This window comes from Phyllostomus discolor, chromosome 3 (genome assembly GCF_004126475.2).
Source record: "Phyllostomus discolor isolate MPI-MPIP mPhyDis1 chromosome 3, mPhyDis1.pri.v3, whole genome shotgun sequence".
NCBI classification, from domain to species: domain Eukaryota; kingdom Metazoa; phylum Chordata; class Mammalia; order Chiroptera; family Phyllostomidae; genus Phyllostomus; species Phyllostomus discolor.
In genome coordinates this window covers 193,054,785-193,079,862 of record NC_040905.2, presented here as the reverse complement: position 1 = coordinate 193,079,862, position 25,078 = coordinate 193,054,785, and the positions used below count along the sequence as shown (strand labels likewise).

Genomic DNA, 25,078 nt, shown 5'->3' with positions numbered 1-25,078 from the left:
AGGTGACAACTTAAAGTACTAAGCAGGTAGACCTCAAAGAAGGTGAATCACACTCTGCCCAGGGCTGGAGCTTGGACCTTTTTCCAAGACCCTCGCCTCCCTCCCCGCCCTGGGCTGACACCCGGCGGGAGCTGCAGCATTTACTAGCGAGGGATATCGGTGGAAAGAGCGGGCGGAGCTCTCGGTACGCCTGAATCCAAACTAAACACCTCGCAGGCGGACGTTTAGCAAGCGATACCGAACACCACACTCACGTTTTAAAAAAAGGCACTGTTTGCAGAGAAGACATTGGGCGAAAACATTTCCTGGCTGGAAAATTACTGATCACAAACTAGACGGGGAGTGGGGGTGGGGAGGCAGAGTTGTAACACTTGAAATAACGATCGCCGTTTCCTCTTCACTTCCCGGTGGACAGAGACCGCAGCCGCCAGCTCGGTGTGCCCCATTCGAGAACCGGGGTCCTACTGCATCGCTCCACTTCCTGGCTAAGTCCCTTTCAGCGAAGTGGACCGCTTGGAGCCTCAGCCAGGGGAGCGAGTTGCCGTTTGACCTTTATCTCGCCATTTCACCTCTTTATGAGTCAGTTTGCTCATCTATAAAGTGGAGAGTGCGTGGCTTGTAAAATGCTTGAGATTCCCTGGTTGAAAGGTGTCAGCCCCCGAGCCTCACAGCCCCTGTGGCCCGCGCCCCACCCCCACCAGTAAATCTTGAACCCTTTCACTCGCTTCCTCGCCCCTTTAAATGTCAAAACCTTTTCTCCTTTCCCCATGCGGGTCTCTTCACGCCCTTCCCTGGCGCGGAATAACCCGCCCCCGCCCCCAGTCCAGTTTTCTCGAGTTTCCAGTTTTCGTTACACCGTGCTGGGCACCCGCCTCCTCTCCATATCCTCTCCCTCACCCGCCAGAAGAGCCCGCGAACAACCTTACGAGGCCAGGCCAAGCGCCCGCATTGGTGCTGGGGACCAGCGCCCGGCTCCTGCGTGCGTAAGGGAGGGACGGAGGGCTGCATGAGTCACGCGAATAATCGCGCTTTTCTCTAGTGCGCAGACAGCGGCGAGCGCGTTAACCATCCCCCCTGCCCCACCGGCCTTCTCAGGCCCGGCCTTCGAACCTAGTAACTACCCTAGCCGCACCGGGACCGGACCTGCGCCGGGTACACGGAGCCCCGCGCCAGGACCGCCGCCGTCACCGCCGCCGCCGGCGTCAGCGCGGCTCCCGCCCGCCAGCTGCCGGGCTGGCGTCACCGCGGGACTGGGCCCCGCCCGCGCCCCTCCTTCCCCTCCAGTGTCCCTCCCTCCCCCCGCCCCCACGTGCGCCGAGTTTGTTTATTTAGCTGTCAAGGCAACGCGAGGGGGGCTGGGAGGGAGGGGAAAAGAAAGGGAGGGGCGGGGCCTAGAGGCGCGCCGCAGCGAACAGCCGGTAGGAGGCGGGGGGAAGGGTCGGAGCCAAAGTTATAAGTAAGGAGTGCGCGTCGGCTGCCGGCAGTTTCCCTGCCCGAGAGAACGACCGCCGCTGCGGGCGCGCGGGGAGCAGAGGCGGTGGCGGGCGGCGGCGGCGGCGGCGGCACCGGGAGCCGCCAAGTGCCCCTCCCCGCCCCTCCGGCCCCCCACCCACCCACCCGCCTGCGGCCAGCGCCCATGGCCGCGCGCGCCTCGTTCAGCCCCCCGGACTCTGCGCCCTGTGCCGCCGCCCAGTCCTCAGATCCGCGCCACTGCGGCCAGTCTCACCTGGCGGCGCCGCCCGCCCGCCACCCCGGCCACAGCCCGAGCTCTCACGGCGACAGCCGCGGCGACCGCGACAGCGGTGGGGGACGCTGCTGAATCGAAGACAGCAGCCCGGCCACCGGACCTACTTACTCGCCTTGCTGATTGTCTTATTTTTATAAGAATTTACGACTTTTATAAGAACTTTTGTATACAAAGGAACTTTTTTTTTAAAAAGAGACATCTCCCATTTATATTTAATCCAAAGAAGAAGGATCTCGGGCAATTTGAGGTTTTGGTTTTGGCTTCGTCGTTTTTTTCCTCTTTGTTGACTTTGGGGTTCGGGTACCCCTACATTAATGAGGTAGGTGCAACGCAGGGCGAAGGGAGGAATGAGGGCTGGTTAGACACACCAGAATGGCGATCGAGAGTGGGTCCCTGACTCCTGCCTTCCTTTGCGCCCCACCCGACCCACAGGCAGCCACCTGGCGAGTCTGACATGGCTGTCAGCGACGCGCTGCTCCCGTCCTTCTCCACGTTCGCGTCTGGCCCGGCGGGAAGGGAGAAGACACTGCGTCCAGCAGGTGCCCCGAATAACGTGAGTGTTGCCCTGGGTCGTGGGGAGCGTCCGGTGGGTTTCTGTGGGTAGCGTGGGGATGGGCGGAGCCCTGGAGTCACCGAGAACCCTAGGGACAAGGGAAAGAGTGCACAGGGCTCCGCAGTTTTCTCGGGATGGCTTCTGCGCTCTTGGCTCAGCTGTACATGCGTGTGGTCTGGACACTGCGGAGCAGCCGGGGGCGCACGCCGGGTCCGCAAACGTCCCCTATCACGCAGGCAGTAGGGCAGGCGCGCGGGCCACAGGGCTGGTCTGAGAGAGCTTGGCGCGTAGGCGTCCCCGTGGCGAGGGCACACCGGGAGAGCCTCGGTGTCCCAATTCCGGGGACGGCGGGAGCGTCCCAGGATGTGGCGGGGGAGGGACCCAGGCTGGCGAGCCGAGGCGCTCGCTCACACGCAATCGGGCAGACACAACATATCACTCTCCTAACAGACGCGCCGCCTCTCCTCGGACCCGAGTGTGGGCCGAGATTGGAGCACTGGCACTGGAGTTCTGGGCGCTGCCTGCCCATTCCCCATGCCTTGGCGGTGTAGGTGCGCCGGGCCAGCCAGTATGTCGGGTGGCAGCTGGAGAATACCACTGATGGTCTCTCTCTCGCTCTGTCCCCGCAGCGCTGGCGGGAGGAGCTCTCCCACATGAAGCGACTTCCTCCTCTACTTCCCGGCCGCCCGTACGACCTGGCGGCTGCGACCGTTGCCACCGACCTGGAGAGTGGCGGGGTAGCTTGTGGCGGCAGCAATCCGGCACTCCTACCCCGGAGAGAGACGGAGGAGTTCAACGATCTCCTGGACCTGGACTTTATCCTCTCTAACTCGCTGTCCCATCAGGAGTCAGGGGGCGCCACCGTGTCCTCGTCGGCATCGGCCTCATCCTCGTCCTCCCCATCGAGCAGCGGTCCTGTCAGCGCGCCCTCCACCTGCAGCTTCAGCTATCCGATCCGGGCCGAACCGGGTGTGGCACCCGGCAGCACGAGTGGCGGCCTCCTCTATGGCAGGGAGTCTGCGCCCCCTCCCACAGCTCCTTTCAACCTGGCGGACATCAACGACGTCAGCCCCTCGGGCGGCTTCGTGGCCGAACTCCTCCGGCCCGAATTGGACCCAGTGTACATTCCGCCGCAACAGCAACAGCAGCAGCAGCAGCCGCCGCCGCCGCCAGGTGGCGGGCTAATGGGCAAGTTTGTGCTGAAGGCGTCGTTGAGTGCCCCTGGCAGTGAGTACGGCAGCCCGTCGGTCATCAGTGTTAGCAAAGGCAGCCCGAACGGCAGCCACCCGGTGGTGGTGGCGCCCTACAGCGGCGGGCCCCCGCGCATGTGCCCTAAAATCAAGCAGGAGGCGGTCTCCTCGTGCACCGTCGGTCGGCCCCTGGAGGCCCACTTGAGCACCGGACCTCCTCTCAGCAATGGCCACCGGCCGCCTGCGCATGATTTCCCTCTGGGGCGGCAGCTCCCCAACAGGACTACCCCGACCCTGGGTGCCGAGGAACTGCTGAGCAGCAGGGACTGTCATCCTGCTCTGCCGCTTCCCCCAGGTTTCCATCCTCACCCGGGGCCCAACTACCCACCTTTCCTGCCCGACCAGATGCAGCCGCAGGTCCCACCACTGCATTACCAAGGTCAGTCCCGGGGATTCATAGTTCGGGCTGGGGAGCCCTCCGTGTGCCGGCCCTCTGGGGCCCACTGGATGACGCTGACCCCACCTTCTTCACCCCTAGAGCTCATGCCACCCGGCTCCTGCATGCCTGAGGAGCCCAAACCTAAGAGGGGGAGAAGGTCGTGGCCCCGGAAAAGAACAGCCACTCACACTTGCGATTATGCGGGCTGCGGCAAAACCTACACGAAGAGTTCTCATCTCAAGGCACACCTGCGAACTCACACAGGTAGGAGAACAGAAGGGGCAGAAAGGAGAGAAGGGCGGGTTGGTATCCAGCCCCACCCGCCAACTATGGCTACTCCTTGGGGCCTCCCTTGGGATGTGGGGTGCCGTCTATCTCTTCCATCTGGATCACGGGAGAGAGCAGCAAACGGCGCCGACTTTTTTGCCCAGGAGCCTTTTGCCTGATGGATGGTATCAGTGCTTAAATGTGCAGTTTTGTCAGGCCTTTGAAGGGCAGGGAGATTCCAGGGTGAACGTGGGCCTCTCTTAGCTTAAGAAAAGCTCTGCCCTTGTAATCAAGAAATTATACTTTGCTGTGGAAAAGCATGGTGGGCTTTTTAAATCCATTTTTAACTTTCTAGGCCATTTGCATTGCCTGATCCCTTTCTCGATTCACTCTATTTTTTTAGTTCTAGTCTTACAGTTAGACTTTATTTAATATCAAGTATTTAATGGTTCTGATTGCTGAGAATCCTGGTTTAGGATCCTCAGCTGCAGAGAATTTCCATATCAGTTGAAGTAGTAGGTACACAAAGTCATGTGGGTGTAGCATTTAGTAAAATAACAGAAATTGGGTACAGGAAAAGTAGCCTCCTGTGGCTTTTTCAGACCCAATTGAGTGGGATAGAAAATTATGACTCGGTTTGGGCCAAGAAGAAACACACTAGCAGACATAAGTTTTATTTCTACCACTGTGATATCTTGATTCAAAGGAATGACAATGTTAGCCCTGTAGAAGTGTAGGCTAGGTGTGTATCTGTTTTTCCGTGTTCAACTCTCTAATGCCCCTCTAAAAAACAGGAGCGAAAACAATGTGCGTGATGTATTCTCACTGATGATCTGGTATTCAATATGGCCTTACGTGGTTTTAAGACATTCCTAGATCCTTTCAGAGTGGGAAGACTCGGATACTTGGGGACTTGGTTTTAATATTTAGGCTCAGGTTTTTGGGGGGCAGGCTCCAATTTTTTTACATGGCCAATTCTTTTTTTTTTTAATTTTTTTGTTTTTATTATTGAGATAGAATTCACATAAAATGAAATCCTAGCCTTTTTAAAGTGTGAAATTTAGTAGAATTAAGTACATTCATAATGTTCAACTAGAACTCTGTCTAGTTCCAAGACATTTCACACCCCCAAAGTCAACCTCCAAGTTGCTAAGGCAGTCACTCTCATTCCCTTCGCCAGCCCCTAGCAAGCACTAATCTGCTTTCTGTTTCATTGGACTTATCTATTCTGGATTACCGTATTTTCTTGGATAATTGACCCCTTTATCATTATGTAATATCCCTCTTTATACCTGATAATTAACCCTTGTTCTGAGTTTTCCTGTATCTTCTTTCCTGTTCAGGAAATAACTCCAGCTTGCTTTCAACTAGTATCAGCATGGTATACGGTTCTATAGCCCTTTTGGCATTTTATTTGTTTTAGAAATTCTTTATTGAATTTTTGGAGGTGATGTTGGTTAATAAAATTATGTAGGTTTCAGGTGTACCGTTCTATAATACATCCTCTGGATGTTTGTTCTGGAGCGATGGCTTCAAGGGCTTTATTTTCCTGTTACAGGTGAGAAACCTTACCACTGTGACTGGGACGGCTGTGGGTGGAAGTTTGCCCGCTCAGACGAACTGACCAGGCACTACCGGAAACACACCGGGCACCGCCCCTTCCAGTGCCAGAAGTGCGACCGGGCCTTCTCCAGGTCGGACCACCTTGCCTTACACATGAAGAGGCACTTTTAAACCCCGAGACAGTGGATGTGACCCACACTGCCAGAAGAGAATTCAGTATTTTTTTCCCAGTGAGGGAAGGAGCCCAGCTGGAAAGCACTACAATCATGGTCAAGTTCCCGGCAAGTCTTGTGGACGAATAATCAGGAGACAGGAGGAAAAACCCAAAGACAAATCAAAGAACAGAGGGGGGGGGGGTCTGTGACTGGATCTTCTAACATTCCAATTCTAAACCCAACTTGAATATTCCTGGACTTACAAAACGCCAAGGGGGTGACTGGAAGCTGTGGATGTCAGGGTATAAATTAGATCCGTGAGTTGGGGGTGGGGAGGGTGGGGGGAAGACCAGAATTCCCTTGAATTGTGTTTCCACGCAATATACCTATAAAGATCACTTTGTATTACTCTCTTTGCCTTCTAAAAGCCATTATTATGATATTAGAAGAAGAAGTAAAAATTCAGGTACAGAAAATGTGTTTTAAAAGACTAAACTGGTGCTTGGTGAGTGGTGAGTCTTGGTTCTAAAGGTACCAAATGAGGAAGCCAAAGTTCTCACACTGCTGCATACTTTGACAAGGAAATCGATTTTTGTCTTCCGATCTACATGTATGACCTAAGTCAGGTAAATAGACCTGGTTTACTTTAACCTTTTTATGCAGACAGTCTGTTATGCACTGTGGTTTCAGATGTGCAATAATTTGTACAATGGTTTATTCCCAAGTATGCCTTAAGCAGAACAAATATTTTTTTCTATATAGTTCCTTGCCTTAATAAATATGTAATATAAATTTAAGCAAACTTCTATTTTGTATATTTGTAAACTACAAAGTAAAATGAACATTTTGTGGAGTTTGTATTTTGCATACGCAAGGTGAGAATTAAGTTTTAAATAAACCTATAATATTTTATCTGAACTCTGTTTTCGTTTCGTTTTGTTTTCCCCTGAAAAAGTATGTAGCAGAAATGTCCATTTAAACAGGATGGGTAGGGCTCAGCAGATGAAAAGAAAGCTTTAAAAGGCTACTTAGTTTTACTATTACCACAGCCAGTGTGGTAGGGCTGAAAACTCTGGGTGCTGGAGATCACAGAATTAAATTTACCTGTCTCAGGTTGCTCTTTCCAATGTACTTGAGTTTCCTTACCTGAGTATGTACTGACAGGTAGAAAAAGCTCAATCAATCATTCTTCAGTTTGCTCAGTTTAATATGAAAGTATTCATAAAATAAATATACACATTCCAGTTTCACATTTTAAAAGATCCTTATGGTTTCTTAAAATTAAATGTAAAAATCTATCTCTTGGAGGCCTGGCCTTGCAGTCAGAACAATTTTGTGTAACAAAAGAAACTTCTCACAGCTGGGAACCCTAAGAAGTAGTTCCACAGTGCCCTCCTGAGGATTAAAGTACTCATTTATTCATTTATCCTTCGTGTGTGTTACAGATAATACTTCCAACCATAAACCCTAACCAGGTCAGAATCAAAGTTTCTAGCAGATTGTTTTTAAAACTTCATCAGTTCTCTGAAGATGGCCGGCCCTATTGTTTCAAGAGACTGAAATCAAAGAATTACAAATTATTCAAAGTCACAAAACTAAGTGTAAATTTAAATTTTTAAACAATGTTTTTGTAAGCTTGTAGCATATTTCTGGAGTTATTGAAGTGTGAAACTGCACCGAGACTTTTCTGAGGTGGGTCCCTCTAAGTCTGAGACTGAGCTGTGGCAGTCACAAAAATGGAGAAAAGCATTTGTGCCACTTGTTGATGCTATGTTTGTAATGGGGATGTGGGTGACTAATTAACATTGTCAAGTGGACAGAAGCTGACTGGCATTTTCTTTAGATGCTTATTAACCACCCATTATATCTACAGTCCAGAAGTGTTTGCACCGTGGGTGTATTTTATACATGGAATAAAAAACAGCAATTCATAAGAGGCTCATGGTGGACCAACACAAGGTATTTTCCTTGGCTTTTAAGAGTCCGGCACAGCCCTGGCCGGTGTGGCTCAGTTGATTGGCCAAGAGGTTGCCAGTTCCATTACTGGTCAGGGCACATACCTGGGCCTCGCGCTCTGTCCCCAGTCAGGGGTGCTTGCTGAAGACCAACAGTCACTATTTCTCACATCCATGCCTCCCTCCCTCTCTTCCTCCCTTCTCCTCTCTCTAAAATAAAAATAGATTTTTTAAAAGAGTCTAACATAATGGGAAAACATGGCATATGTCTTAGCTTAAAAGAAAACAGGTGCACCAATAGGATGGAATTTTATGTGGCCTAGAACATATTCAAAGCATTTTTAATGACATGGAAAAATGCTCATGGTATGTTAAGTGGAAAAAGTAGGATATAAGACTATGGACAGTATGATTCCAATTGTGTAACTTTAAGTGTGTGTGCATTGAAGGAGAGAAGCAATAGAAAAGGGGCAAGACTGGACTGAAATGTCAAAATATAAACACTAGTTTTCTCAGTTTAAGCTTTCTGTAGTTTTCAAATATTCTAAAACAAGTATTTAAAATGGAGAAACTTTGTTTTTTTTCTAAGAATGCACATCTAAGTATTTAGGCTTTAATTTTAAAAGAGCAATGAAAGCTACTCAAACAAGGAGCCTATATTTGAACACCTTTTTCTTCATATTAAGTTGTGGTTGTAGTTCTTATACTCTGCCTTTGTCTTACTCAAAGCCTTCTGGTAGACAGTGGGTGTATGAAAAGTATTTATTGGATGGTTGTTGCCATCTTCATATTGTCTAAGTGCCTATTACCTCAAGTAGAAGAGACATTCATAAAATCTCAAGACATTTTAAATTTATTTAAATCTTTATAATATGATAGGGATCTATAACTTGCATTAACTTTGTGTAACTTGCAAAAGAGCTTAAATATTCAAAATAAATGAGGAAGATTTTCCAAAAATATAACTGGACAAACCTTTCAACGTGCACAGATAGCTAAAACTATTTAGTACCAATCAGTTCTGAGCTCCTGGGGACACACTCTGTCATTACTGTATTACAGAGCCGTTTATCCTGTGTAGTAAGGAGCACCTAATAATTGAGCTGCCTGCTTATTACATTTTCCTTATAAGATTTAATTTTATATGTCCTCCATTTTAACTTGCGTGCACACACAATTAACAATAGTGTTTCCTACGTATCAACAGACTTTCCGTCTATCTCTTTTCCAACAAAATGCCTTTTTCAGAACAATGTTCTTTCTACCTGAAACCCTGTTTGACTTTGACAATCCTGTCTGGGTTTGTTAAAATGGAAACCGTCACCGTCTCCAGCAAGGAGGTTAACAGTTTTTACATATAATTTTGTTACATATTAGAAAGCCCAGATGAGGCAGTCCTTAGGCTATGAAAGCAAGTCCACAGGGAAAATAGTAAAACAAGCAGTGATGGTACCTGGTGTCCTTTGATATGTGGGAGTATCTAAATTTAACAGCCTATGTCAGCCACCTGTTCTGTGTTCTGGCTTCAGGGGCTTTTATTCAGCACAACGCCACACATATGTAAGGGAGTTTACAGTCCACAGTCTCTCTCCTTCCACTTCCTCTCCGCTCTCTCTCTTCTACACCCACAAGCACCATCCAGTCCCACACAAAGCTTTTTATGTATTCTAGTACTTTATCATCTTATTTACTGTGTATTTTATTTTATGTAGTTATTTTATTTTTTTCATATTTTCTTAGCTCCTTCTAGAGGCTATCTGTAGTGGCATGTTTGTGTAGTGCTGAACTGAAGCTGTGTCTGCTTCCTATAGTTTGCTTATGAAACTGTTGTTCATGTGCAGTGTCATTCAATAATATTTCATATAAAACCACCAAGAACGCTACACAATGAATGCTATGGAATCATGTTCTTTTTGTGCAAATGCAAAGAACCTACTGTTACAATCACAATGCTGTATGAAAATAGTTTTTTATTCTTTCTTCACATTAAGCAAAACTAAAATGAAAGTTGAGAACAAATACCTTTTGTAAGGCTTTACCTTGAGCAGGACAGAAATGTACATTTCTCATCATCTCCTGAAAAACGAATAAAATGTTAAACCCTTAGGAAGTACCTAGAGCTTCAATGTCTGGTCATAGTCAAAACCTGGGGGAAACCAACTACTAAAATAGCATAAACACGGGATCCTTTCAGGCCAGTCCCTGGGCTGCCATAGCCAGGTAACAGGGAGAGGAGGGCCCATGAGGTAGAACATCAATCAGATTGCTTCTCTGGAATCTTGCATGCTGGGAGTTTCTCTCTTAAATTATTTTCGCGATGCCGTTGATAGAATCACTGTTTCGAATCGCTTCAGTCTTCTAGGCACCCAAGATGAGTCAGCATGTTGCAACCGGTCCTCCCAAGTGTCCTTCTCCACTTGTTCTTAAAGGAAAAGGAGGAAATAAATAGAGATCTAACTTAATAACAACTACAAAGAGTACATCCACATTTCCGGGATCCCTTTGACATTTACACTTAACAGAACAGTTTTCACTGGTACAATATAATAATTACAATGATACCCAACACTGTGAGGACCATTTGGCATCCTTTATGCTTCTCTTTATGTCCATGTTACATGCTATTATCTAAACAGAGTAAGAGACTAGCAAAGTAGCTCTTTATGGAAAAATAGGTAGGTAGGTAGGTAGGTAGGTAGGTAGACAGAGTCAACTTCAGGTAGAGGTTTGACAATCTAAAATCAATTAGGGCAGCCCTGGCCAGGTAGGTCAGTTGGCTAGAGCATTGTCCCGATCAGCCAAGGTTGCAGGCTCAGTCTCCAGTCAGGACACATATAAGAAGCAACCAATATATGCACAACTAAATGGAACAATAAATCAGCGTTTCTCTCTCTTCCTTTCTCTTCCCTCTCTCTCCCTCTAAAATCAATAAATAAAATTCACCCTGACCCATGTGACTCAGTTGTTTGGCCATTGTTCCTCAAAGCCAATGGTGTCCAGTTCAATTCCCAATCAGGGCCCATACCTGAGTTACAGGTCTGGGCATGTACAAGAGGTCACTGATCAATGTTCTCTCTCACATCGATGTTTCTCTCCCTCTCTGTCTTCCTCCCTTCCCCTCTATCTAAAAATAAATAAATGTTTAAAAAATAAAATCAATAAGTAAAATTTAAGAAAAATAAAAAATAAAATCAACTGGAGCAAACCATCAAATCTGTCCAGTCCAGGGTGTCTGGGGCTGGGAGGGTGAGTGCGGTTATAATGCCTATCTCACCTGTAACACCTGGCCCTGTACTCACTGGCACTGGATCAGCATATGACTGAACGGCACCCAGACCGCCACGACACGCAGCCAATGCATTCAGATGCTATACTTGCATACCCACTTAAAAGCTAACGTGGGTAAGTAACTTTACAGGGAAATTGAAGGAACTCTAGGCACACTCACTGAAAGCCAAGGAGATAAGTGAATCGTTGCAAACCACGAAGCAGAGCCTCTGAGACATGAGAAAACTGGAAGGGATATTTTTCAGTAAGGACAAGCAAGCATGCCACTTGTCAGACCTGAGCCACTTACTTCTACACAACTCGGCGAGGTCTACGAAACATTCACCTCGATTAATCCTCACAGCTAAAGGTAAGGATGGGATTCCCCTCTCCCATCCCCATTTTACAGATGAATGAACTGAGGTTCCCTTTATAGGTTAGCATTTGTTTCACCCTTGTTTCTCATCTTGTTGACATACTCAAAGCTTTTCTCCTCTAATGCTTTTGTCATCAGTCTGCTGGGCAGGTAGGGCTACAGGCAAAATAAATACACCCCAATTCAAAAGGATTTGCTAATATCCAGGTTCTTCCAGTAAACCTGTTTAAGAGTCAAAAGACCCAGACTTTCTGTCTCCCAGTCAGTGTGCTATTTCTTTTGTCTGGGCAGACTGACAGGGAGTGTCCTTCAGATATTTCTTGAGCTGGTCACTATGTAACATACTGATCTACACGTTCAGTGTTTTAGTGTTTTGTTTTTAGTTTTTTAATCCTCACCTGAGGACATGTTCATTGATTTTAGAGAGAGAGGGAGAGAGGAAGGGAAAGAGAAAAAAACATCAATGTGAGAGAGAATTAGCAATTGCTTACCTCTTGTAGGCAACCCGACTGGGATGGGACCTGCAACCTAGGTATGTGCCCTGACTGGGAATTGAACCTGCAGCCTTTGGGTGTATGGGCCGATGCTTTCACCAACTGAACCACCCAGCCAGGGCAAACTACACTTTTAGTTTGATGTGCAAGAAAAAGCTCCTGTTTCCGTCCTCACCTCCGGCTGAGCACACAATTCACCAGGTCAAACAGAGCTGGTCCAGCTCCTCCCCTACTTCCCCATGGTCCCCAGGATCTAGTAGATGAAGATTTAACTTGGTTACTCCTCTAATTTTGGCCTCTAGCTATTTGTCTGGGATCTCCTCCTTAAGTAGTCAACCATTCCTTAAATGGATGGGCCGTGCTACACTATTCCTGACCCCCAACACATTATGCCTGTTTTAGCCTTTGAGCTTTTGCCTACATATGTTGGCCTCTGCTGCTTCTGGAAAGACCCATATTCCCTTCACAAGCTCCTGTATAATTTTTGAAGCCCAGCTGTTAAAAAGTCTCCTCCATTTCACTCATTTAGATCTTTCGTTAAACTCTTAGCTTTATATACTACAAGATTTATTGGTCTGGGTCCTCCAAAAGGCACGAGCTCCTGGGAGGCCCAGGGAGCTTTTCTTTTCTTATTCTCCTTTCTTTTCATTTATTGATTTGAGAGACAGACAGACAGACATCAATTTGTTGTCCCACTTATTTATGCATTCATTGCTTGACACTTGTATGTGCCCTGACAGGGGATCGAACCTACAACCTTGGCAATTAGGACAATGCTCTAACCAACTAAACTAACCAGCCAGGCCTCCAGGGGAGCTTTTCTTATATTCCCTTGAATTCCCATAGTTACTGAATTTTAATTGAATATATTAATCATTTATTTAGCCCGAAATCCTAGAATCTATTTTAGGTGATTCTCTGCATTGATTCTAGAAAGAATTTTGTTTATTTGGGGTTTTTTTTTCTGTATTGGGGGAGGGAGAGAGGTGTCAGTTGACTCACAGGAAGCAGTTAGGGAACCACTGGGCATGGCCTTCAGGAAGCCAGACTTCGGAAAAAGGAAATATTTTATCCTTCTCCTTAGATAACTCACGTGCCTTTCAAGAACAAAACTATAAGTGTACTGTGAACATCTGACAAATAATCAAGCTTTTTTTTTTTTAAATCACTTTAAAAGCTTACAGAAGGCATTTCCCACTCTAGAATTCTGGGTAGGCCGGTCTGCCCAAATGAGGAAGGGTCACTCATCGGCCCAAGGTCACATCCAGTCAGGATCTGAACACCAACAAGTGCCTAGATCTCACTTAACTGGCCAATAATTGATGGCCAAGGGAAGCTTTAAAGGAAATAAATTTTTTTTTTAAAGATTTCATTTATTTATTTTTAGAGAGGGAAGGGAGGGAGGGAGAAAGAGAGAGAGAAACATCAATGTGTGGTTGCTGGGGGCCATGGCCTGCAACCCAGGCATGTGCCCTGACTGGGAATCGAACCTGCAACGCTTTGGTTCGCAGCCCGCGCTCAATCCACTGAGCTACACCAGCCAGGGCGGAAATAAAATTTTTTTAAAAAACACCATGCAAACAAGGGTCGTTTTAAAAGGAAAATACTATATTCAATGAGACACTGTGCTCTGATGTCCAGAAACACATTTCATTGTTCTCTACAGCCCTGCAGTAGTGCTGTTTACCAGCCACCCCGGACAGGCACTGTTCACTCACTCCTGTGTCCCTTTGTAGAGAATGCAGGAACCATTCCAGGAAAGGGTTAAAATAGAATCCTGGCTTTGTTCCGCTTTCTTTTTTCATGAACTTTCATTCAAACATATATAATCTGCTCAAGGACCTATGTTACCAGCCTCTGTGCAAAGGGGAGGGGGAACCAAAGATGAGTAAGTATATATAAATATGTGTGTCCACAGACACTCTTTCCTGGTACAATTGTTCCACGAAAATCAGCATCCTAGCCCTAGTAAAAACTGTTTACCTCTTTTGGAAAAGTGATGGTATAATTGTTGGAGGGACTCACCCACATTAACTACAATCCTATATACCATTTTTTCTCCCTACAATTTTCTTGATTGCTTATTATTTTAGATACATCCAACTTGTTTATCAGGTACAGGTTAAAGCATGTAAAACACGTTATTCAGGTTTAGCATGAAGGTTTTGGCCTTATTCAACAAAATATCACAAACTTCTGTTGGAATGAAAGATTCTGGCAAAAACAGAGCTCCACCCGCAAACCAAGGCCCCTTCGGTTTTTTATGATTTCACGATTGCACGCCTAGACCAGGGGAACAACCTGATTTTGTTTCAGGCAAAACGAACTTTATAGCTAGGGAGCAGGACTGACTTTTTGAGTATCTCTGGGTGCCAGAGCTTGTAGAAACACAGGAGACTTTGCCTACGGGATTCTTTGCATTAAAGACTTTGTTAGGCAAAGCCACTCTGGCCTCAGAGTCAGATTTGCAATTTGTGCCTTTGTAAAAGGATTAGAAGATGGCTATTGTTTCATGTTGGGATGGCAATTTGCATTTGGGAACATGTGACCTCTCCCAGCTTTAGAGTTCCCCTTTATTTTCACTTTCTTGTCCTGATACACAATCTACAGTGTATGCTAAAATTTGATAAAACTGCTTGCCTTAATGTTTGCTCTGATTAAGGGACTGTGATAGATTGGTTTTCACTATCAGTGGTGGAGTCTGCTTGGGCTCCAGCACTACTAAGCCAGTCAGTAATCTTTTTAGCAACTGACAAACAACACCTAGGTATAGGGACACACACGTCTCACGTACTTCCTTAATTAGAACACTTGGCGCTTTGAAAAATAAAAAATAAAAAAGTCCTCTGCCTCAGAACATATTTGAACTCTTCTGTCAAACGTCTTTCTTCATAAAAGAAGGTCTGGGAAAAATGATTTGAGGTTTCTAATAACACTACTCTCAGCTGTAGGTGCTATTTAACTACCTGTCCCATGGTAAACAATTTTTAACTAACATTCGCTTTGACCACCCTCCCAGGTTGGCCACATAAAGCCTGGAATAGAAAGTGTGTGAGGAGTGACAACTTCTTGGATTGCAGGTTTTGGACCTGTGGTTTGTTTGTTTGTTTGTTTTCTTTTTAACTCTTCCATTGCTCACACCTTTACTGTCATTGAGCGCAGGAAAATATTTCTCGTGTGTCAGGATGGGTGAATGCAGGTGGAACTTGGGAGTTGCTGGTTGAGGGAGCTGGGACTCGACTCAGGCGATTCTCTGCATGGATTCTGGAAAGAATTTTGTTTATTTGGTTAGATGGTTCGAGGCAGAGGAAAAGAGTCACCTTCACTGAACACCTAAGGTATGCCAGGAACTTTGCTATACGTTTAGGAATTTGTTATCATGCCCATTTAGTAGTGGAGGAGACGAAAGCCTGGAGGAGTCGGGTGACTTGCCCAAGGCCACACTGCTTTGATCGGAACCCAGATCTCCCTGACGCCTGAGCTCGGCCTCCTTCTGCCACATCACACTGACTCCCAGATCAAGGAAAACCAACTTCACGTGGGGAATTATCTGCTCCTCATCTTCTTGGAATGCTTTCTTTTCTTTTCCTTTTCTTTTCCTTTTCTTTCCTTTCCTTTCCTTTTCTTTTCTTTTCTTTTCTTTTCTTTTCTTTTCTTTTCTTTTCTTTTCTTCTCTTCTCTTCTCTTCTCTTCTCTTCTCTCTCTCTCTCTCTCTCTCTCTCTCTCTCTCTCTCTCTCTCAACCTAAACAGGGGTTCTGTGTGGTGCACAGAAAGCTCTTGGACAAAATTAAACTAACCCATCCCTCTTTCTAATAGCAAACGTAATGTTATCTGTCATTCTATCAGAAATAAACAGCACTCGATGGCATGCCCACGCCTTTCCCTTCCCCCTCTTCTTCCTCCACAGGCGGGCATCTCCTAAACTCTAAGCGTCCTCCCAAGACTTGCAGCCAGGGGAGCAACGGGCAGCGTCAGCTCATCCCAGGCTTACCCCCAAACGTGTCTCCACAGCCCCCCTTTTCTGTGACTTTCCAGTGAGCCAAAGCAGCCCCACCTAGGTCTCTCCTGTTTCTTCTTCAATGCTAAGCCCTTCCTTGTTTCACTGTCCCCAGCTTTAATAAATATACCCTCAAAATTAAAAACAAAACAAAACAAAACATATACACATCACATTCCTCTCTGCTCCAGTTTGGATAATGACTCAAGAAGAGGCAGTTTGTTTCTGCATTGTGGCACCCCCAGAGCCTCTGTAAAATTGTCACAAGTAAATAAGCCATTGCTTTTCTTCCTGGGTATTTCATTCAGTGACTCCAAGGCGCTTGATACCTGTATTCCATTCAAATAAAGACTAGCAGCCATTTTGATAGTTGGGCCCATTGGAAGTAAGCCTAAAAATAGTATGTAGCTTTTGCTAAAGATCACACATTCTGAGGCCCCCTTGAATGAAGAAAGCAGAAGAAAAAACCAAAAGGAGTGGCACCTTGGAGTATAGTGTTTTGGGTTCTCTCCCTTTCTCTCTCTCTTTCTCCTTTTCTCTTTCTGGAGTGTAGCACTTTGAGCCCACATTCTCAGCCATGCCCCACGGGAAATGCTGCCTCTTTGCCATCTTCCAAACTGCCCTGCCAACATTCTCCGTATTGCTCCCAATATTTAAAGAGAATCCATTTTCCCTTAAATGGGATCTCAGCCTAAAATAGATCTGGGTATGTGCCGTAGGGCATGAACAAATGACTCAGATCTCAGAGGCAGGGAAGGCCCTTCCACCGCGCAAGGGAGCACAGTCTGGGAGCTGGTGAGCGCTCCAGGAGCAAACGAGCCACCAAGCTGAAAGGAGTTCCAAGGGACATTTCGCCTGAAGGTTCCTTTGCAGAATGAGAAAGTCGAGGCCCAGTCTCCCACAGTTATGCTACTGCAGAACCTCATTCCAGCCTAAGACTTTTCCAGACCCTCATCCTTAGCCTGCACATAACACCATAGATTAAGTTGCTAAGCAAGACCCAGGGGTTAGGTTTATATCCAATTCTTTCCATCTAATAGGAGGGCATTGGTTAAGTAAGCCCTAGAAAGTCCCTAGAATGAACTACCATGCTCTAATAAAATCATCTGGCAAACAATGAATAAAAGCCAACATTTACTAAGGTTTACTACATGCTGTCCCTATACTCAGTATTTTACATGCTTTTTTTTTCTCATTTAGTTCCCAAAAGAAACCTATGAGGCAGGAAATATTATTTTCTTCATTTGAAGGATGAGGAATCTGAGGCAAAGAGTTTAGGTAACCTGCCTTAAACCACAAAAGTGGTGAGTCACGGGATTTAAACCTGATTCCACCAGGGCCGTGTTCTGGGGCCACAGACTCTTTACACACAGAAGACTGTTCAGACATTAGCAGGAGTGGGGAAAGCCTGTAGAGTATGATACAACTTGGTAAAATATATCTGGGTTTTTTTTTGTGGTTAGGGGTATATTTGTATTGGAAAAATTCTAGAGGGACCATTCAATATCAATTCTTGGAGCAGCCTCCCATGGCCAGGCTAAAAGAGCCATCCCAGCCCACCCCTGTTATGCTTTACGTTTTTCATGGGCTTGACTTTTTCCCATGGTAGTTATCAGTACCTGGGATGTAATACATACTGGACCTACCCATTTATTGTCTAGCTCCTCTCTAGAGTGAGGGATAGGTCATGCCTTTAAAAAGTTCCTAATATGGCCCTGGCTGGCGTAGCTCAGTGGATTGAGCATGGGCTGCGAACCAAAGCATCGCAGGTTTGATTCCCAGTCAGGGCACATGCCTGGGTTGCAGGCCACAGCCCCCAGCAACTGCACATTGATGTTTCTCTCTCTCTTTCTCCCTTTCCTCTCTAAAAATTAAAAAAAAAAAAGTGCCTAATATGTAGTAGGTGCTCAATAAACATTTGTGGACTTGAATGTAGCAAATGCTTAATGCTGTTTTTTTTTTTAAAATCTCCCTCTTGCTTTCAAAAAGAAACAATTTAAATTTTCATTATTTCAATGGATTATTAATTTTTTAAATATTACATCTGAAATTCTCTGACCTAAAAAGAAAATTCCATTCCACTTAAGGATCAAGAACCTAAAGCAGTCTACTTGAAAGTGCAAAAAGTTGACCTCGGTCATGCTAGACAGTCACCTTCGCAAGAACAGGAAGTTCTTTTGATGCAGAAAAGGAGACCATTGGAAATCCACTTAGATAAACTTGCTTTGAGTCAAAAGAGGCTCATTAAGGTTTCAACTGCTAATCCATTTAGTGCCCTATTCACCCAGCCAGCTTTTCTGAGCACCCCCTGGGTGCTTAACCTTCCAGCCATCAGGCTCAACCGAACAACAGCAAAAGACAATGGATTGCAGATGAAGGGACTGACGGAAATTTTTGAGATGAATGAATGACCTCCTATCTGGCTAATGTCAAAATGAAAGGAACATTTGAAATGAACTGGTATACATTAGTACGACTGTATCCCAATAATAAACTCTTTAAAAGGATTAGGCCTCCTGTGAATGGGAGTCTTGTCTTCAAGTCCCATGGTCTTGACCTTCCTTGTATTGTTCTACTCAAGGGTGGCAGTTTCAGATTTTTCGTTCTTAGCCACGTCCTTCTGCAGGGTGATTTTTGCCCCATCCGCAGCTTCAAGAACCATCTACAAGTCAGGAGCCAAGTATTCTTGCATTCCACGCTGAGGAGGGGGCTGCCTTGGCAGGCTTCCTCCCGCCCTCCCCAAGCAGAACCAAGCTCCTATATAAAATTCATAAATTGTTGGCAGGAAAGAAGTCCTCCCATTGGAAGGAACAGATGTTCTACGAGTAACTTTTGCCATTATACTCTGTTCCTAATATGATAGTTTTAAAGTGTGGGGGGATGTTAACTTTTTTTTTTTTATTATTTTAAATGTCAACGTGTTCTGGGCAGCTTTTCCATCTCCATCTGTGGCATACACATCACCAGTCCTCCCACCACCCCTTTTTAAATTTCCAGAGACTAGTTGGGAACTGGAAAGATATTAAAATCTTTCCAAAGCGGAAAGTTCAATTCAACAAGTATGCTAATGTATAACCTAATGCAAAAAGTAATAGGATGTTTCCTGCCCTGCTGTAAATCTCAGAAACATTCTTTCCCTTGTACTCTTAGAGCTTGGAGGGGTCTTACAACACTTTTAACGGGGTAATGATGACCAATTAACAAACGGGTTGTTACTGGAAACAGAATTCCATGAGAGTAACCTATTCACAAAATTCTCTTTCAAAAAAAAAAAAAAAGAAAAAAAAGCTTCAATCCCAGATTCAAATTCAAGAGGCTACTAGTAAGGCCATTTTCACTTCGTTATCACCTCGTTAAACTGCCCACCTTAAATGCTTGTGTCCCAGGTGACCGCAGGGAAGGGTCAAGGTCAGTGGATGCCACATACCTCGCCTGGGAGTAACTTTAGAAAGCGTGACTTCACCTCTGTTGGTCCGAGGTGGGGTCCCCTCCCCGGGGACAGTGATGCCCACTTGCAGCTGCTCTAGCGAGGACCAGAGCTCCTGCTGGCTGTGGCCTGGGCCCAAACACGCTGATCAAATTCGGGTTCAATGTCGGAATTCGGTGAACGAGCTGGGTAGGGTGCGGAATCCGCAGGGCAGAAGGAGAGGTGACAGCGTGGGCGGGGTGGGGAAGTAGCGGATGGACATTCAAATGCGACGGGGACTCTCTCGGAGTCCCGGCTTGCTGGTTGGGTTTCCCCTCCTCCTCTGGAGTCGGAGCCAGACGAGTCTAAATCCCCAGGTCCCTGGTGGGACCCAGTGCTGGAACCGCCACGTCCACCCGGGAAGACCTGGTCCCTGGAGCCTTTCGCTGCCCAAGTGGAGATGTAAGTTTGCGCGCACGCAGGGCAGGGTGCGAGAAGCACCCAGGTGGAGAGCCGACCCGGGGCCGCGCCCCTACAGCTCCCGAGGTGTCCATGCTGGCCCCGCGGGGCTCGATCCGCCTTCTCTGGCATCCTCGCAGGGAGGCTAGTCAGCGCTCCGGGTTGGGGTGGCTGGGGCCGGGGGCTGGGGGCCAGAGCTGCGCCCGAAGGCACTGCGGCCCCCGGGCGCCTGCAGCTGGAGGCCGGCGCAGGGCGGCAAGCGGTCTACAGTGCCCCCCGCCGGACAGCCTGGCGCAGGACGGGTCCAGGCCGCAGATCCCCAGCGCCGCACCTCTGCGTGGGAGACGTGCGCCCCCTTCCTCTCTGCTGTGGTTGACCCAGTGTTAACAAAATCTAAAATCAGGTCCAAGCAGCTTCTCATGCTGGCTCTGTCACATCCTGGCTTGCTGCTCCTGGGAGCTCTGGACTGCTGCCTCCCTTTAGCTAATGTGGATAATATCCCCGACAAAGTTAATGAAATAAAGAGAGAGCATGCGCTCAAGCGCCTGGTGTAGAGTAAGAGGTCAATAAGTAGCAGGTGTTGTTGTTGTTAGCTGACTAGACTTTGGAGCTTTGGATGGGGGTCTCCCTGAAGTCTCTGCTCTTCTATGGGTGGCGGGGGGGGGGGGGGGGGGGGGCGGGCGGTTGAGGGGAGGAGAGGAGGGATGGCTTCTGCCTCCCCTCTGAAGTGACCCCTGAGCACTCAGCTGGAAACTAGCCTTGCTGTGCATCTCACTCCACCTGTACCTGTGCACTCAGCCGTCCCCTGCTTGAAACTAATATCCTCATTGCAAAATAGGAATACTCACACCTGACTGAGAGTGACTGTAAGATAAGAAATACAGAGCTGCTGCTGTGTGCTCCAGGCAGGCCTCATCCCTGTGCTCCCTTCCCCAGCCAGCAGGTCCCAGAATACTGGTACCTGTAGCACAGGGCAGATGCTGTGCAAGCCCTACACACAGGCAGTCAGCAGGCCCCAGTTCCCGTATCTTACAACGCGTGGGAGGTGCTCAGTACAAGCCCCGCCCACTCCCAGCAATCACTACACCATTTACTGGCTACTTACTATGTACCTCTAGTGCTCCTTGTGTGTATCCCATTCTGTACCCTGGACCCTTTGGGCTGCAGGAGGCTTCAACTGCGGGGGTCCTTCTACCTCATCATCCCTGGAAAGCCCCTCTCACAGATGCCTCAGATCCTTTCTGGAAATTAGGAGTGTTAGGAATACTAAACACACACTCCTGACCTGGAGTAATGGAATGGACAGTCAGTTCCTGACCGTCTATGCTGCAACCTCAGCTACCTCATCTTTAAAATCTGGGGCAATAGCACCTTCTGGAGTGGACCACTGTGAGGATGAATGGATTTGTGTGTACAAAACCACCAAGCACATAGCAGGTATTCAACAAGTACTAATATACTATGATTTGTTCCAAGCACAAAGTGGGTACCCACATGAGTATTTGTTATACTGAACTGGGCTTCCCCCTTTGCTGTGTTCTTTGCCTTGGAAAACTACCCTTCAGGGGTCTCCCTGCCCTTGACTTTGTCAAATGTCATGCCCTGTCACCTGGCGTTCCTGCCTTCTCTCCAGAGGTTGGTACTTTGCCTGTAGGAAAACTGATGGATCTTCCCAGAGTTCAAGCTTTTAGGATTGCCCCTTTCAAACCTGTTCAGTGATATCTATTTCCAGTTTCCTGAGATAGAATTCAACATGGAAATCTATTTTCATTTTCTTCTTGGAGGTCAATGTGCCTTTTATTGAGGGTAGGGTGGGGTGGTAAAAGTTAGTTTCAAGTCCTCCTGCATTACATGAGCACTTCTGGAACAATATTTTCTGCCAGCAATCCAAGCGTGATTCATTTTGTGAATGTGTGATAGGATGCCAGCACCTCCAGGGCTCGGTCCCTGTGACTTGTCTAGCTCTCAAACATGACAGACTCCAAATGGGGGGAGTGGGGAAGTGTGCAATTTTTATATGGGCCTTAGCAGTTACATTGCACACTTGTGTCTGTTACATCCATTTAATCCTCAGCACAGCCCATTTTCTGGATGAAAACTCACTGAGGCAGGGTGGCTGACACAGGGCTCATTCCCACGGCAGTCCATCCGGCCCTGCCTCATCTCCAGGCCACTCTCTCAGGCTATGACATGGGGCTTTTCACTGGTCACCTTAACAAGTGTTCTTAGAGACTCTTTAGAAATGATAGGACACGGACTTTATTAATACAGAGCACTAAACAAATTACAGAGTTTTCCCATATTATGACAAGGTATGCAACAGCAGTTACTTTACCAAAACTATTCATTATGGGGCCATTTGTTTAAAGGTTGCCCTGGTGGCTTGGAGACAGTGCCTTTTGCTCTGTGACTCACAGGAGGCAAAAATAAGTTACTATCAGGTGATGGTCATACTTAGAAGCCGAACTAAAAATGAGAAGGTTTGTCATCCTTGGGGGTTGGGCAGTTGGCTCCACTTTTCAAACTGGTAAGCTCCATGCTCTTCAGCATTTAAGATTTTCTTTGTGTCATACATGTTTCTCTTTCAAATCTATTCAAACATCTGCCGAATAACGATAGTGGGCCAATTTCTGTGCTTGGCAACACACAAAGGGATATTATATGGTCTCTGTGGTCCACTGTTTGAGAGTCTGGTAGGAGAGATACATGTAGTTAAGTGCATCCAACAGACACCTCATCTGTAGAGTGGGGATAATCACGGGGGCTTGTGAGGCCAGGCTGCGGAAAGCATGCGTGAGAAGTGGCTGCTGAGGACCTGACCCAAGGCAGGCTGTCACGAACGTGGGGCTTGCATTAACCCCATTTTCAACACAGAAACTGAGGCCCTGAGAGGGAAAGAGATTTGCTAGTTCACAGCATAGCCAGGGTTCAGATTCAAGGATTCAGTTCAAAGCAACTTTGTATTTCCTCTTCCAGGCCAGGACAACTCATCGGAGAACCTTTGCAGGGCTTCTCTTTACCTGCTCTCTGTGCAGAGAGGGGTTTAAAGGATGCCCAGGTGTACACAAGCTCATTGTCTTAGTTCTAGACTATGTCAGATGCGTTCCCCATCCTCCACTCTATTTCAGTTTTCCGCAGAGTTCTCCTGGAAGAGAGGCATGACTTTCCAGTCTGCTTATCCTAGCAGTGAATGGGAAACGACTTCCCTCACTCCCTCCCAAAAGGATTGATTTTTACTTAGTGAACAAAATACAGCAGGTATCTCAGTTCCTTGGGAATGAGACACAATTTTTTGTTGTTTGTTTCTTCTTTGGCTTTCTTGAGGTATAACTGTACACCAAAATCTCTGCCCATGTTTAATGTTTATGATTCAATGAATATAGCCATGCACACGTGTGATTCCATCACCACAATCAAGGGAGTACACGTATCCATTACCTCCAGATATTCCTTATGCCTCTGTGTGTGTGTGTGTGTGTGTAAGAACACAACATGAGATCTATCCTCCTAACGGTTTTCCATGCACAACATCATAGTGTGAACTCTGTGCACTATGCTGTGTAACAGATTTCTAGAACTTATTCATCTTGTATAACTGAAATTTTATACCCATTAAGCAATAACTCCCTATTCCCTCCCCCCGCCAAGCCCCTGACACTCACCAATCTATTTTCTGCAACAATTAGTTTGACTACTTTAAATACTTCATACAAGTAGAATCATGCAGTATTTGTGCTTCTGGGCCTGGCTTATTTCACGTAGTATAATGTCTTCCGAGTCCATCTAATTGTCAGAAATGGTAGGATTTCCTTCTTTTTTTAAAAGATTGAAAAATATTCCCTCGCATGTGTGACATTTTCTTTATCCATTCATCTGTCATCTGGCTGTTGTGAATAATCAATGCTGCAATATACGTGGGAGTGAAGATATCTCTTTGAGAGTCTGAGTTCAATTATTTTGAATATATACCAAGGAGTGGGATTGCTGAATCATATGGGAGCTCTAGTTTTGATTTTTCTTTTTAAAGATTTTTAAAAAATTATTTTTAGAAAAAGGGGAAGGGAGGAAGAGAAACATCAACCAGTTGCCTCTTGCACACCTCCAACTGGGGACCTGGCCCACAACCGAGGCATGTGCCCTGGTGGGGAGTCAAACCAGTGACCCTTTTGGTCTGCAGAGCAACACCCAACCCACTGAGCCACACCAGTCAGGTCTCTAGTTTTAATTTTTCTGAAGACCTTTTATAATGTTTTCCTAGAGGTGGCACCATTTTATATTTGCATCAACAGAATACAAGTGTTCCAGTTTCTCCACATCCTTACCAACACTTATCTTTTGGGTTTTTAAAAAAATAATATTTATACTAACAGATGTGAGGTGATATCTTTTTGTGGTTTTGATTTGTATTTATATGATGAGTTGTGATGTTGAGCACCCTTTCATATAACTGGTAGCCATTTGTACATCTTCTTTGGAAAAATGTCTATTGTATTCCTTAGCCTGTTTAAAAAATTGAGCTGGTTGGGGTTTTTGCTGTTGTTGTTATTTTGTTTATGCTATTGAACTGTATGAGTTCCTTGTATATTGTGGGTATTAACCCCTCATCAGATAAATGGTTTGCAAATAATTTCTCCCTTTTCACTTTGCTGATCATTTCCTTCCCTGTGCAGAAGTTTTTATGATGCAGTCACGATGTGCTCCCAGGTGTCTGTTTTGTTGGCTGAGATTTTGGTGTCTTATCCAAAAAATCATTGCCAAGACCAATGTCAAGATTATCTCCTATTTTTTTCTAGGGGTTTATGGTTTTATGTCTAATGTTCAAGTCTTTAATCTACTTTGAGTTGATTTTCGTGTATGGTGTAAGATAGGGTTCCATTTCATTCTTTTGCGTATGGATATCTGATTTTCCTACACCAGAAGATTCTCTCTTTTCCCCAATGTGTATTGTTGGCACCCTTTTGAAGATCAGTTAACTGTATATGCATGAGTTTATTTCCGGGTTGTCTATTCCATTCTATGGGTCTATATTGTCTGCCTTGATGCTAGCAATATATTGTTTTAATTATGAAGCTTTGAAATACATTTTTAATTCAGGAAGTATGATGTCTCCAGCTTTATTGTTTTTACTCAAGATCACTTTGGCTATTCTGAATCTGTTGTGGTTTCATATTAATTTTAAGTCTGTTTTTGTATTAATGTAAAAATTCTA

The 25,078-nt window shown here is 46.1% G+C and overlaps 1 protein-coding gene and 1 long non-coding RNA gene across 3 annotated transcripts; one reads left to right on the top strand and one right to left on the bottom strand.

The window, feature by feature from the left end:
* The first annotated feature begins 1,510 nt into the window (after positions 1-1,510).
* KLF4 (Kruppel like factor 4) lies at positions 1,511-6,832 on the top strand. 2 transcript variants are annotated; one of them, XM_028524373.2, is made up of 5 exons: positions 1,536-2,066; positions 2,180-2,300; positions 2,930-3,929; positions 4,029-4,193; positions 5,755-6,832. In XM_028524373.2, the coding sequence occupies exons 1-5, from the start codon at positions 2,062-2,064 to the stop codon at positions 5,928-5,930; spliced, it is 1,467 nt and encodes a 488-aa protein (XP_028380174.1). In that variant the 5' UTR covers positions 1,536-2,061; the 3' UTR covers positions 5,931-6,832. The 2 variants fall into 2 exon arrangements, with proteins under 2 accessions (XP_028380165.1, XP_028380174.1); XM_028524364.2 differs by having other exon boundaries at positions 1,511-2,066; positions 2,930-4,193.
* Positions 6,833-9,848: 3,016 nt separating this feature from the next.
* On the bottom strand, positions 9,849-20,042 carry LOC118499759. Its single transcript, XR_004902292.1, has 2 exons — positions 19,432-20,042; positions 9,849-10,291 (listed from the first exon to the last, which is right to left on the bottom strand). It is a non-coding gene; the product is annotated as an uncharacterized LOC118499759 (long non-coding RNA).
* Positions 20,043-25,078: the final 5,036 nt, after the last annotated feature.